This window comes from Leptonotus elevatus, chromosome 8, assembly GCF_054856555.1.
Source record: "Leptonotus elevatus isolate MCC_2025b chromosome 8, RoL_Lele_1.0, whole genome shotgun sequence".
NCBI lineage: Eukaryota > Metazoa > Chordata > Actinopteri > Syngnathiformes > Syngnathidae > Leptonotus > Leptonotus elevatus.
This window is the reverse complement of record NC_141246.1, coordinates 22,649,008-22,663,758: the sequence shown is the minus strand read 5'-3', so window position 1 is coordinate 22,663,758 and position 14,751 is coordinate 22,649,008. Positions and strand designations below refer to the sequence as shown.

At 37.8% G+C, this 14,751-nt stretch overlaps 1 protein-coding gene across 2 annotated transcripts in view; it reads right to left on the bottom strand.

Moving 5' to 3' along the window:
- LOC147170230 (integrin alpha-M) overlaps positions 1 to 14,196 on the bottom strand; it is a 30,112-nt gene extending 15,916 nt beyond the window's left edge. For both annotated transcript variants that reach the window (XM_086083548.1, XM_086083549.1), the window contains exons 1-9: positions 14,140 to 14,196; positions 9,279 to 9,396; positions 9,041 to 9,132; positions 7,903 to 7,985; positions 7,294 to 7,408; positions 7,051 to 7,181; positions 2,278 to 2,420; positions 484 to 640; positions 131 to 343 (exon numbers count right to left, since the gene is read on the bottom strand). In XM_086083548.1, coding sequence (XP_085939674.1) covers positions 131 to 343; positions 484 to 640; positions 2,278 to 2,420; positions 7,051 to 7,181; positions 7,294 to 7,408; positions 7,903 to 7,985; positions 9,041 to 9,132; positions 9,279 to 9,396; positions 14,140 to 14,182 — 1,095 coding nt within the window. In that variant the 5' untranslated portion in view covers positions 14,183 to 14,196. The remainder of the gene's footprint in view (positions 1 to 130; positions 344 to 483; positions 641 to 2,277; positions 2,421 to 7,050; positions 7,182 to 7,293; positions 7,409 to 7,902; positions 7,986 to 9,040; positions 9,133 to 9,278; positions 9,397 to 14,139) is intronic.
- Positions 14,197 to 14,751: the final 555 nt, after the last annotated feature.

Genomic DNA, 14,751 nt, shown 5'->3' with positions numbered 1-14,751 from the left:
AGCAGATTATGGTTGAATGGTAACAGAAACAGAATGGTAACAGAAAAAAATGTCAAGAGTGACATTAATAGTGTCACAATGTCAGTGATAATTCGATCTACTTCCAAATAAATTATGTTGAACAGAGTACCTTGTAGAACGTGGCACTGAATCCCCTCTGCGACATTTCATTGGTCATGTCTTCAGCCCGAGCCAATTTGTTGTCTCCTTCTATGTTAAAGATGTGTTTTTGAAAGTTTTCCAGTAATCCCGTCAGTCCTTTATAATTCTCAATTTTAAAGGCATAGTTGTCTTTGGGATCTGAGGCAATAGTCTTCACTTGATCCAGACTTTCTATTTTGACCTGAAACCACAAGAAGAAGATTTGTATTGAACGTGACTCAATGCAACTTGTCCACTTTGAGTTCCAATTTAGTATGGATTCGTTTGGCTGAGCAATAAATGCTGTCACTGTTTTCAACAATAAACGGAAATTTCTCTCACCCCAATGACAAACCGAATGATGCGTTTTTCAGTGTAGGTTTTGACAATGTAATTTGCGTCTTCATCACTGTCACTCGGATCTCCATCTGTGATCAGGACCAGAACTTTCATTGCATCGGATGATGCACCTGCATGTTTGTTCTCAAAGAGGTTTGTCCTGTTGGAGAAAAAGTATTAATTGTATTTCTTTTCAAAATTGCTAAAAGAATATTATTTGTGAAGTGCGTTAAAAATTCATGGAAATTAAATGATAATTGCAGGTAGGCCTACTATAATGTTCTTTTTTCCCTTTCGGCCTAATCCTGTTCCGAGGTCACCACAACCAATCAACCTCCCCTAGCTCTCCCCGTCTGTTCAAACTCCAACTAGCTACAAGTCTATTATTATTAATTTTGTATTATTATTATTTTTTATCTACCACTGTGCGCCCTGCAGCAGCATTTTCGCATACACCCTCGGGCATACACCCTCTGCAGGGTCCTTGCGGGTACATGGGAGTTCACGCAACCAGTCTACATGTGTTTTGTGGATTTGGAGAAGGCGTCCGACCATGACCCTCGGGGAGTCCTGTGGGTGGTGCTTTCGGGAGTACGGGGTACCGAGTTCCCAGATACGGACTGTTCGGTCCCTGTCTGACTGGTGTCAGAGTTTGGTCCGCATTGCCGGCAGTAAGTCGTATTTGTTCCAAGTGAGAGTTGGACTCCGCCAAGGCTGCCCTTTGTCACCGATTTTGTTCATAACTTTTATGGACAGAATATTTAGGCGCAGCCGAAGCGTTGAGGGGGTCCGGTTTGGTGGCCACATTGCATCTCTGCTTTTGCAGATGATGTGGTGCTGTTGGCAAGCCGCGATCTCCAACTCTCACTGGAGCGGTTCGCAGCCGAGTGGGAAGCGGTTGGAATGAGGATCAGCACCTCCAAATCCGAGACCATGGTCCTCAGTCAGAAAAGGGTGGCGTGCCCTCTCCGGGTCGGGGATGAGTCTATCTTGGGGTCTTGTTCACGAGTAAGGGCAGGATGATGCGGGAGATCGACAGGCGGATCAGTGCAGCGTCTGCAGTGATGCGGACTCTGTATCGGTCCGTAGTGGTGAAAAAGGAGCTGAGCCAAAAGGCAACGCTCTCGATCCCGGTCGATCTACGTTCCTACCCTCACCTATGTTTACGAGCTGTGGGTCATGACCGAAAGAACAAGATCCCGGATACAAGCGGCCGAAATGAGTTTCCTCCGCAGGGTGTCCGGGCTCTCCCTTAGAGATAGGGTGAGAAGCGCGGTCATCTGGGAGGGACTCTGAGTTGAGCCACTACTCGGAGCCAGTTGAGGTGGCTCGGGCATCTGGTTCAGATGCCTCCTGGACGCCTTCCTGGAGAGGTGTTCCGGGCATGTCCCATCGGCAGGAGGCCCCGGGGACGACCCAGGACATGCTGGAGAGACTAAGTCTCTCGGCTGGCCTGGGAAGGCCTTGGGATCCCACCGGAGGAGCTGGTTGAAGTGGCTGGGTAGAGGGAAGTTTGGGCTTCCCTCCTAAAGCTGCTGCCCCCGTGACCCGACCCCAGATAAGTGGTAGTAAATAGATGTATGAAAGGATTGGGTATCTTCGCTGATAGTGGGCTCATTTCCACTTTAATCGTCAAGGGAGGGATAATCATGCAAAAAAGAAGACAAAAAATATCTGACATAGGATCAGTCCTTTCATATAGTACTATTCTACTAGGTGAAATAAACCTAGTTAAATTAGTTTCAATGACGCCCAGGTTTGATTGGAAATTGTAATGCATGTCTTTGTATAACTTACAACACAAATTGAAGGGCTTGGTGGGTGTTGGTGAGGTCCTCCATATGACTCTCTTCTCTAAGTTTTTGGCGTGCACTGCCCCTTTGATAGTCAATAAAATCAAAGACTGTTCTGGGAAATGCGGAAAACTGAACTGCTGCAAACTGAAAACACACACAGTGAGTGTTTGTTAAACATACAGCGGAACCTAAAGTCAAACAATTTCTGAGTGCAACCAAAATGTTGAACCCTAACCTTGGACAAACATGCCTCTAAAGTCAAAAAGAAGTTTGTGCTCAAACCACCATCATGTTGTCCTAAGACCTGAGAACTGTGAGCATCTAAAGCTGAGGTCCTCAATTTGCAAACCCAGTTGTCTTTCTTATACAGAGCTGTCCGTTTTAGCTGGGGGTTGAGGACCCAAGCGCAGGGAAGCAGGGCGAGGAGGTGCTCAAAAGTTATTCAATTTAACAAAAACAAAAAAGGCAAACAAAGTAGAAAATCGCCAAAACAACAACAATAACAACAAATCAACAAAGTCCAAGAACATGAGTCAAAGTAACAAACAACAAAGTGACTTGTCCCACGTAACGTGACAGCCGTTCAATGTGTTCATCTAGAGCAGCTTTGTGAATGCTGCCAGGAGATGAGTGTGAGAAAGCCAAGAGGTGAGGGGGGTCCAAGAAAGCAAGTTCAAATACAGTGTTCCCTCATTTTCCGCTGGGGTTAGGTTCCAAAAACTACCCGCAATAAATGAAATCCGCCAAGTATTTAGCTTTATGTTTTACATTTATTATAAATGTTTTGAGGCTCTAAAACCCCTCACCACACAGTTTCTACACTTCTCTCATCTCATCGAGCCATTTACATGTTCTCACATTTCTCTCGTTTAAACATTTTCAATGTTCAAACCTTCATAAATTTGATAAAATAGGTACATTACTGTAAAAAAAATAAATGCATGCAAAACCACACCCAAAAAAAAAACCGCGATAGAGTGAGTCCGCGAAAAGTGAACTGCGTTATAACGAGGGAACACTCTCTATTGATATGCCGTTTCTCACAAACATGAGTATAACCAACACATTTTTGAAATTATTTTAGCATTTTTTTGCATGTCACAACACTGAAGAAATTACATTTTGTTTAAAGCTACTCAACTCAGAAAATTCCATTTCCAGAGCCGTATATAGAGAGTCTGGCCAACTGAAAACACGGAGGCCATGTTGTTACCCTCGGCTAGAGGAGGGGGCGTGCGCTCAAGCGTGTAGCGCATGAGCATGCCTGTCGTTTTCCACACAAAATAACTTTATTTCACAAACTAGGTGTACAGTTTATTTTATACTTTCCCCTTGTTTTAGTTTTTCAACCTTTGATGTATTTGACAAGCCGATAATATAAGGAATACACTGCATGCATGATGCAGGCTATTACTATATGGTATAGACTGTGTACATGGATTTTGATTTTCAACATTGTGAATGGAATTGTATCAGTGTGTTCATACATAACACATAATATGTTCAAATAAGAGATCTGATTACATATATTTGCTTTATCTCCTGTCTTTGGCTCCTGATATAACAAGCAAGATACTTGATAATAAAGCCATTTTTTCATGGTACCAATGAATGTATTATAACAGGTTCCTCTGTAATTTGTTTGTGATAATTCATATACGGTCCTAAATTTAAATTTAAACACGATTTCAATGTAACTGACAACCAAGTGTCATATTTTCTTATTCATTTTTATCAATGGCTTTCAATTGTGCATGTACAATATTTAGAACTTTTATTTACAACACAAAATCCACAATAACTCCATCCATCCATCCATTTTCTTAATAGTTTTTCCTCACAAGGGTCGCTGGAGCCTATCCCAGCTGACTTCGAGCAGTAGGCGGGGTACACCCTGAACTGGTTGCCAGCCAATCGCAGGACACACAGAGACGAACAACCATCCACACTCACAATCACACCAATGGACAATTTGGAGTGTTCAATTAACCTGCCATGCATGTCTTTGGAATGTGGGAGGAAACCGGAGTACCCGGAGAGAACACACACAAGCACGGGGAGAACATGCAAACTCCACCCAGAAGGCCGAAGCCCGGACTCGATCTCACGTCCTCTGCACTGGGAGGCGGACGTGCTAACCAGTCAGCAACCGTGCCGCCCTCAATAACTCATTCCCATTATATGGGTCCAGTTTTATCAAAAGTTAAAATCTATAATAATGTAACGTTTTGCAAGAACGCCACCAGCAAATGTAGATTGGGATGTTACCCTTTTATTCCTCTCCACAAAACACCACTGTTGGCCGTAGCCGACGCCGGAAAACAACAACACACGCAACCAAACCGTACGTCTCGTCCCTTCCCCTCCGCGAGACCCGTGTTGCGTTAAATAACAGTCAGACATAATTATGCTAAACAGAAATGGCCACCCCAGAACACACACAACACACTTAGTTTGTGACAATAATTTTATTTGAAGTCCATTCACTTTGTACAGGCTTATAATTAAAATCAATTTTATTTTTATTTTCAATGATAACTCTTGATAAAAGGTTGAAGGCTGCATTGTGCAGTCCCACCTACTTCAAATAGTTTTATTTTATTTTACTTTACACAACAATGAAGTGTTATTTGCTTTCCAGTCCTCTCGACTGACTTTCACTTCCCACAATTTCCTCCTCTGTGGGTCTCCAGTGGACCGATGCATCACAATAGCGCTGCCTGGTCATTGTGAGCAACACCATGCTGAGCATCAAGGCATGATTGGAACATAAAAGTGGAAACACGTATTGCAAAACACTACGAAATCCCAGCGGCAGGGTAACAACATAGCGTCCGTATGTCCTTTGATGAGCAGTTGACCAATCACAGCGTAGTAGCTCTCAAACCGAGTTGGCCCAAATCTCTCTCTCTACGGCTCTGCAATTTTGAATCGCTACTGCCACCTGTTGACAAAGAATTAGACTGCACACACCCTTCTTCACGTATATGATGTCACATCCGTAGAGAGAGGACAGGGATTTCAAACCCAAATCCGGGCTCCAGTTGGCGGAGTGGTACTGTCACTTCCCTACGATGCAGGTTGGCGTGCGTTCGCTTCCTCGCCTGGGAGACCATGTTTGTATGTATGTATGTATGTGTGCGTGTTTGTGTGAGTGAGTGCAAAAATAAATAAATAAATACAAAATTCAAACCCAAATCCAGCCTGTAAACTATTTGTCAGAGGCTTGCAGACGTAACCATTTTGAACCGCTAAGGTGTTAATCTTCTAATTAGAAGATGCTTCAGTGATAAATGGTCAAATGTAAAGACATTTTGGCCGAATTGTTACAGAGAGCAGCTTTAAAAAATTTGCCCCCATATTCGTCCTGTTTTAAGTAAAAAACACATGTTCAATATTTGTCAGCGTTTTTTGTAGTTTGTCGCAATTTGGACATTCACACTTATGGCTATACTTACTTTTGCTGCCAGATGTTGAGACATTAATGGATGTGTGTTGAGTTGCACTATTTTGAGGAGACAGTAAATTTAAACTGTCATACATGCTGTTCACTGACTCCTTTAGATTGTAGCAAAATCTCAATTATAAAATGGAAGGGGTAATACTTTTTTTTATTATACAGTACAGTACTTTTCTTTATACTTGTATTACTGTTGTTAATGTTAATGTGTAAAAAATAAAATAAAAATGTGTTAAAAAATTGACATACCGCAGAGAAGAGAGTGTAGTTAACAAGCATGACAAATTTGAATGAATAATAATTTTTAAAAAGTGTATAAAATCAGGTCTCAAAATGGTTAAGAATTGAGACGTTCTCTCAGCTTTCAGAGCCTATAGGCATGTCCACTGAATGCGCTGAAAGCACTGCTTGCTCCAATGTCACCTGTCACTCAAACACCTTCGAAAACTTGGGCTGTGTCCGAATGTGCACACTATTCCCTATAATGGTGCACTATTAAATAGGTTCATGTCATTTTGTAGGGGTGTCCAAATGGCCAAAAGAAAAAATGTAGTGTACTCAAAATTACCCACAATGCACAAATGAAGATTGATGGTCATCATAGTCACACAGCAGAATAATTATAAAATAGGCCACAAAGCATTGCGAGCCGGAAAACAAAATGGCGCAAGTGATCAAAGTGATACATTAACTATATACCACGAAAATAATGACTTCATTTTAATTGAAAATGTGTTCAAGCAGGAAATAAAATACAGTTAAAATAAATATATTTGCAATAAATAGTCAGAGAGCTTAATTGCGCCGGTGCCACATGACAGGTACGGTGGTCACGTGATTTGCGACGTGGAGAAAGTAGTGAGCTGGCTGCCACTGAACAGAATGAGGGAACTATGTATGTAGGCTACTAGACTATATAGTGAATGAGGGGTTAGGGGTTACGGGTGGTCATTGAGACATAGCCTTGGTTGTAGCCGCTAGCTGGCTTGTGGGCTAAAATGCTTCAGAACGCAAGCGGCTTGCAGCAGTGTCTTCTAATATGTCAACACCTCGCTCCGAGTTATGCTAAGGTATGTAATGTATTTTAAAAACACATCTCTGAATTTACAAGGTTTTGCCTAGCTGTAGAATGAATCAAGTATTTATGGTGACAGTTTGAATCCAGAATAGATGAATCAATTTTATAATAGTTTCAATTTGTTTTAAAATTGGGACAATGTTAATGGGGACCAGTGTCATAGAACAGATTAACCCTAACCCTAACCTTTGAAGCTTCCACTGTAAAAGTCACAAATCCGTCGACGTGCCACTGACCTTGATCGATGTGTTTTTGAGGCTGTTCATTATATCCAGTATGAAATCCTTATTTTTTTCAAAGTCATCTTCATCCATGCTCGCCGACCCGTCAAAGAGGAAGACAAGATCTACAGTCTTCTTTCTGCATTCTACGAGGAGAATATAATAATTGGCCACTGCATTGGGACAAGCACCTTTTGGCCAAAACGACTTCAGCTTTGAATGAATATGTTTAGCGATTTAGCATTAAACACCTTTTACCTTGAAAAAGTGGTTTGAAAGAGGTGAGCTCCTGAAGATCCTCTGTCATCTTGTAGCACACACTGTTCAGGTAGGAGTTCTCATAACATTCGTGAGCGACATAAGGGCTGCAAACCTTCGTGAGAACATGGGTGACAAACGTTGTATCCAAAAATATCATCATCATCATCATCTCAATACATTTTGTGACCAGATCATATTTAGAGCAAGAGAAAACATTTGGTACACACGTGTCATCAGTGTAAAGAAACATGAAGCCAAACGTGATGTCTGTGTGCTGGATTATTTGCATAAACCAAAAGGAGATACAGGATATTCTGTAAACGTGTGCTTAGGCTGGAGTCAAATTCAATTCAATTCAATTCAATTCAATTCAATTAATTTCATTATTCAAAGAAAAAGATGAGTTCTGACAAAACACACACAAAAAAGAGAATGATTATCCCCCGGAAAAAATTAATAAAATAAATGTTTAAAAAAAGAGGGGAAAGGTGCGAGTAGCAAAAACACAATTATTTGGAATGACAAAAGCTTTTTTATTTATTTACTAAATAAAAGTGAAAATATCATAGCATTAATATGGCAAGAAATGATTTTCGGTATCCTTACAGTGAACTGGGAGTGTATGGGGTCTTCAGCTATGGACAGTCCAAAATACTTGACTTGTACTTCTTTGTCTTCAAATGAGAATCCTGTGACAACAGCATTTCAATGGTGCTATTAATTAGTACAATGTGCAATTTGTGGGAAGGTGTGAGGCATCATTAGCAGGATTACACAAAAACTATAGCGAACCCTACCTATTGTGCTTTGATATTTCTGTTAAATAAAACAGTAAGAAGAACATATAGCATTTCCATTTTAGTGCTAGGCTGACCAAACGTGGCTATATGCGGCATCACTAGGTGAATTCCAAATCAGTGTGAAGTGTGCCTTGATAGGTGGGAAAGCGCTATACAAGGGAAAGACCAAGACCATTAATTATTGATTTCCTGTTTTGGTATTTTGAGCGTCACTTTGAGTCATTCTGCATTTTGAGGAATTATGCTTGTGCAGTCTTTTTCCTCAAATGGATCATTGAACCAGAAACTGCAAAGACGCTAAATATGAATTTATGTCTTCTTTTCAAAGGAGTCAATTGTATTGCCACATGTGGCCCTGGTTTAGTTTGTTGTAAAAATTATAATTAAAAACGGGGGGAAATAAAATTGTAATTAGTCACATCCAAATGGTGTCTCTATATAATATTCATTCACTATTTAATCAACATTGACATAAAAATGTGAAGTGTGCTGACATTATGAGCAAAAACACTATTGGCTGTTTAATGGACTCCTAAATAATTACCAGGGCAAACTCCTCTCTTCCCCCCACTGCTGGAAATAAGAAAGTTGTTAACATGAAAACCCCAGTTGGCGTTGACGCTATTTAAAAAATAATAATAATAATGCTAGAATGGTTGAAGTCACTGAATAGAGCGCCAATATCTTGCAGTTAGCAGCACTGAAGCCAAATTGCTGCTCTTGTTCGCTTGCACTGCTGGCACACACGCACATCAAAATAAAAGCAGCACATACTTGATGTTCATCCATGAGCTAGATGGCTCGGGGAATAAATGAGCACCAAACGACAACCTTTGGTGCTCATTTGAGGACTACGGCAAAATATTTATGTGCACACCTGGCTATTATGCTATTTGTTAGCTCAAGAGTCCAAAGCATTATATTCATAGCATACTGTATCGTACCTTGTGGGTTGAAGCACTTAGTAGTTTGGCTGTGATCTAGTCGGCATACTGCCCCAGATCCATTATTCTGAAGTGGTGCAGTAACAAGTACCCTGGGGATGAGGGAAACCCAAATGGATGTCAATCTCAATTAGTTAGGTGTGATACTGGTGAAATGTTCTCTCTCAAAGATTGTTGTCTTTTCAATAACAAGCAGTTGTCAATTTAACCACAAAAAGCAGAAGAAACCCAAGCATACCCCTTCTTGGAGCCAGACACGAATTGAAGCACTTTGTATCCGAAGAAAGCATTTTGATCACCATTGTAGACTTTGGGGTTTGTGGTGTCAATGTTGAATGCCAAAGACACGGGGAGAGCTACAAAAACAAACCAAAAAAAGTTATTAGTCTGGCAGAGTGTTAAATATATGTATATATATATATATATATATATATATATATATATATATATATATAACTTAGCAGAAACAAATGTAATAACAAATAATGCATATATTTGTAAAGACTGTGGTCAAGTTGTATTTTTAAATTTTTTAAATGTGCAGAATTTCACAAGTTACTTCATGTTAAAGATTATATAGCTCTTAAGATGAAAAGAAAAATGCACTGAGCTGTCACCAATGTCTTACAAATGCAATTATGCCATCTAGTGGCAGAAAAATGACCTCAACAAAAATCACTCTCACACGTTTTTTACAGTACAGTACATCTTTTTAATTTTAACTGCAGCCACATTAGTTTAAAAATATGTTCCACTTTATTTAATCTAATATTTTATTGTACATTTTATTGTACATTTAGAACAGATATAAATTTTGCGATTAAACATGAGATAATTAAGGCATGCGATTAATTACGATTAAAAAGTTCTTCTTCTAAAGAGTTCTTCTGTAACATGCTGTTGAACAACCACATTAAGACGATATTTATACAATTAAAATAAAAAAATAAAAAAATAAAAATATTCCTAAACCAAAATATAGAACAAAACAAAAAGAAAGATACATTTGAATCCAAGGTGCCAGTTTATCTTGTTTGTTTTGTTTGTTTGTTTGTTTACTGAACATATAAACAAGTATCAGGAAAAGAAAATACTAATTTAAAAGAAGAAAAACCTTATGCGATCATCAATTAGTCATAGTTTACATGTTCAAAAGGGAGTAGGAACAAGTTGAAAATGTATCTAGTCCTACCCCTTATTTGTTGTATGTTTTGACTTATTTCATTATTGATACAATAATATTTCATTGAAAAAAAGAAAAATGTATAAACATGCTCGTGTATACAACTGCACTTGACATGTACGTACATTTTCCAGCAGCATATGTACATGAAATTCTACAGTAGTCAGAAGCTGCTTCAGGTTTTCTCCTGAACAGTAGAGAGTTGTGTCATCAGCAAATAAGACAATTTTGAATATTTTTTTAGACACAACAGATATAATTTATGTACAATATAAATAGTTTAGGGCCTAGCACAGATCCTTGGGGAACCCCATGAGTGATCTTTAAGTGTTTTTATTGCATATTGTTAAGTTGCAAGTACTGATACCTATTGTCTAAATAACCTTTGAGCCATTTATATGCTAAACGTTTTATGCCATATCTCTCTAATTTATTCTTTAATATAGAATGATTTATGGTATCAAATGCTGTTTTTTTTATCTATAAAAATCCCATCAGTATTTTTTTTATTATCTATGTTAGTAGATATTGCTTCTACGAGTTCCATGACTGCCATTGAGGTGGTCCGTTTTTCTCTAAACCCATATCTTGACTGTAAAACCAAAACATCTGAGTCTACTTTAAGAAATACATATATGACATATATGAAAATATATAATATTGATATTTAGCAAGAAATTATGAGATTGAATTTTATAATTTTGTAAAATTATTGTTTGTAAGCAGTGTTGGGAATAACAGCGTTTAAAGTAATGGCGTTATGTAACTCCGTTTTGTTTTTATAAACAGACTAATCTAACTAATTATTCTCCCCGTATTTGAAACGCCGTTATCGTTATTGTATGTAAAATGCGTTGCGTTACAATTCATTTATTAGTTTCAAGGCTCTAAGTAAGCTGCAAGACGTTGTGCAGTCGTGTGTTGCTCTGAAAGGTAATTTGCGCACAGTTAGAGGCACTGTTGTTGTCTGACCTCGTCACAATAAAAGTGTATTGACAGCTGAAATGTATAGTGACTTTTATTTTGGAGCTGCCGCGGGAAGCGTGTCATCGCATGACGGACGTGTCTACCTTTTGGCCCTAAGCACGCCTGGAAGTCATTTGTGACATTAATAAAAATAACAGTAGAGATTTGCCGAAAAACAGCCGCTACGAGGAGCGATTTGTTGACAATTCTGTTCCACCAAAAAACATTAACATCACGACTCCACTAGCAAGCACCATAACAGCCATCAAGAAAAGATACCGGTGTTTGGTAAGTCATATCGACACGCTCGCCGAGTATAACAATGGTATTTCACTTAACATGTGCTAAACACATGAAAAGTGTTGTAAGAAATATCCAGTCTTGGCAAATCAGCATTTGTATGTGAATGATGCAAGCCTTGAGTTGGGCAGTTGTCTGACGTAAATCAATCAATTAACATGTCTTTAAATGTGTAGAATTATAAACTGAAGATATGTCACCATACTCTCTTAATAGAAAGTGTACAAAAGTTTTTCAAAGAGATCATGTGGAAGCTGATGATTGAGGAAATGGTGTAGTACTTATGGCAATGATTTTGGCCATGATAGCATTAAGAACTTTATATTTCATAGCATTGGTGGTTTCTTTTATATATTATTGATTATTTTAGCCCGCAACAATCATAAAAAATGCCCGGAAATCTTGGAGGGACTGGCTAGGTCTGTCTACAAATTACTTATAGATGACATATGTGCCACAAATCACCAGTATTTATTTTTTTAATTATTTTTATTATTCTGATTGCTGTAGTAATTGGCAGTGGTAGAACATACCTCACCACTCCAAATTTAATGAATTATTATTATTATTATTATTATTATTATTATTATTATTATTATTATTATTATATGTCATTATGGGGCATTTGTGTGACATAAATATTCACAAAAATAAATAAACACCCTATACAGGCTGGATATAATTTGAATCCCTTGTATAAACATATACTAATAATAATGATAATAATAATAATAACAATATTTAAAAATTACAAAAATATACAAATCCAAATTATTTGAGATATAACTTTTTTTTAAGTAGTGAAAATGGTTACGTTGCCTGGTAACGTGTTACTTTTATTATGAAGTAATTTAATTACTAACTCAGTTACTTTTTTAAGCAAGTAATGTAACTAAAACTAATTACTTTTTAAAGTAATGTTCCCAACACTGTAAGTGTGTCGTGACTGTAGCTGTCATTCAAATTGTGTTGATTGGGGCAGATATTACAAGTTTTATTTCTTTATGCCCCCTTTCATTTTGTTTCCTTTACAGAATTAAATAAATAAATACATGAAATGAAATGGATACGTTGTCTTGTGTCAGCCTAAAAACCACAAGCTTCTGACATTCAAGAACTCTCTGTCAAATCTGGCATATACAGCAATTATTCTTGCATGTTTCTTCCTACCAGGGGCTGCAATTAGGTGTGGTGGGTATGTTCGATTAATTTGGTGCCTTTTAGCCCAGACTAAGCGAAAATCTGTGGCTGGCATTGAAAGAAAAGAAAAACCATAAATAAATAAAAAAGTAACAGTATTTTGCTTGAACAGATCGTGTCATGACTGGTACCAAACTAAGAATATAAAGGAATCTATCTGTGCAACAGCATTCAGCATTTCTGAACAAGCCCAACATTTTGTTCAGACCCTGCAAATGCCAGCAATGAACTCCAACCTTCTCTCACGTTACAGGTTATTCATCGTCCCTCTCTATATGGATTTAAATTTCATTACCAGGCTCTTCTCAAATAGTGACAATTTGAGACTGGCAGATTACTTAAAAATCATAATATACCATTATGGCTTCAAAAAACATAGCAGCTTGTGTATGGCCTTATTAGAGTTGCATAAGAAAAAAAATGCTGTTTTTGAGTGAGGAGAAATTGTTATTGGCGGTTTTCTCGATCTCTCAAAGGCATTTTGATACATTGATCATTCTATTTTACTTGGGAAGTTGGACCATTACTGTGTCAGAGGCATAGCACAACAGTGGGTCAGTGACTATGGAAGACAGCAATATGTAAATATAAATTGAGAAAATTCAGAAATGCAAAACAGAATTTGAAGTTTCACATGGATCTATTCTGCCCCCCCCTTTTGTTTATATTAAATATTTTAGTTTTTTTGTTCACGGGATATTCATAAACATCATTTTGCAGATGACACAAATTTGTTTTTGTCACTTAAACATACTGATCAGCTTGAAAAGCTCTTGAATGAGCAACTAGCGAAGGTAACAAATGTCATAAATTATCTTTGAATATTAGAAAAAAACAATTACGGTCTATTCTTTAGCATGAATAAACATAAATACAGCGATCAGGACATAAGCATAACTACAGATGGTAAACCTATTAATGAAGTTCACTACATTTCTTGGAATCCATAGTGATCAATCTATACATTTCAAAAAGATGAGTTGGTTAAAAAAAAAGTATGGAAACTTGTTATTTTTTAAATTAAGACAAATGCTCCCATGAGAGTCATCGTTATGCTTGCGTCAGATTCTTCGGGCAGTAAGCGGGGTACACCCTGAACTGGTTGCCAGCCAATCCAGGGTACTTATCCTACATATACTGTCAAATTACTCATTTTGAAAAAAGAGGGAACAAGAGCAATATACTGATCTAAATATAATACAAATGCTCTCTTCCATATATGATCTCCTAACGCTTCCTGAATGTAGTTTGCATGTTTCTATAATGTACCATATGTGTTCAATGTAGCCCATACAGAATAATGTACTATTATTACTTTTATTTTTATTACTTTGAAATTGTGGACATGAATTACTGGTAGGCTAACCTTGAAATAGTTTTATCGCCACATCTGTCTTTTGATTTATACATAATATTGCTTATTTTATAACTCAAAAGGAAGATAACTTACCAACGACCCACATGAACAGGAAGAGCCAAAGCTGAACAAACATCTTTCTCGTTGCACTTCTCCATACAAAGGCGAGGTGCAATTTGAGGCCCGCGTCTATCTATGCAATGCTTCCGGCCTAAGGCGTTTCCTTAACAGGTGGTTGTGACACTTTAGCTAGAAGTCTGAGAGACTACAGCACTTGTAAGGACTCAACAATGTTGAGTTTCATCGAGTATGTCAAAGGAGACAAACCAACATAAATCGATTTTAAGAGAGATTGAAAAAAATAATAATTATCTAAAAAGCCACCTATTTGTATGTTTTTTTTGGTGTCTTTGGTAGCACTTTTACTTTGTCTGTGACTTTGAGTGGGAGAATCAGGTCTTGTGAAATGTTCTTCCTCTTTTGTGTGCCAGATTTGAAAACGAGAAGCATTTTTCATACATTAAGTGTGGGTGGGAGCTGGCAGAAACAAGATGAGTTTCCAGTTTCTGTATTTCCCCTTAACTAATGAACTATGAACTATCGATGGCCTTTCACAAGTTTACATTTTAAGCACTATTAAAAACTTAAAAGCGAATCTACACTCCCAAAAATTAAATGTAGGCTCAACTTGAAAAATTGACGTAA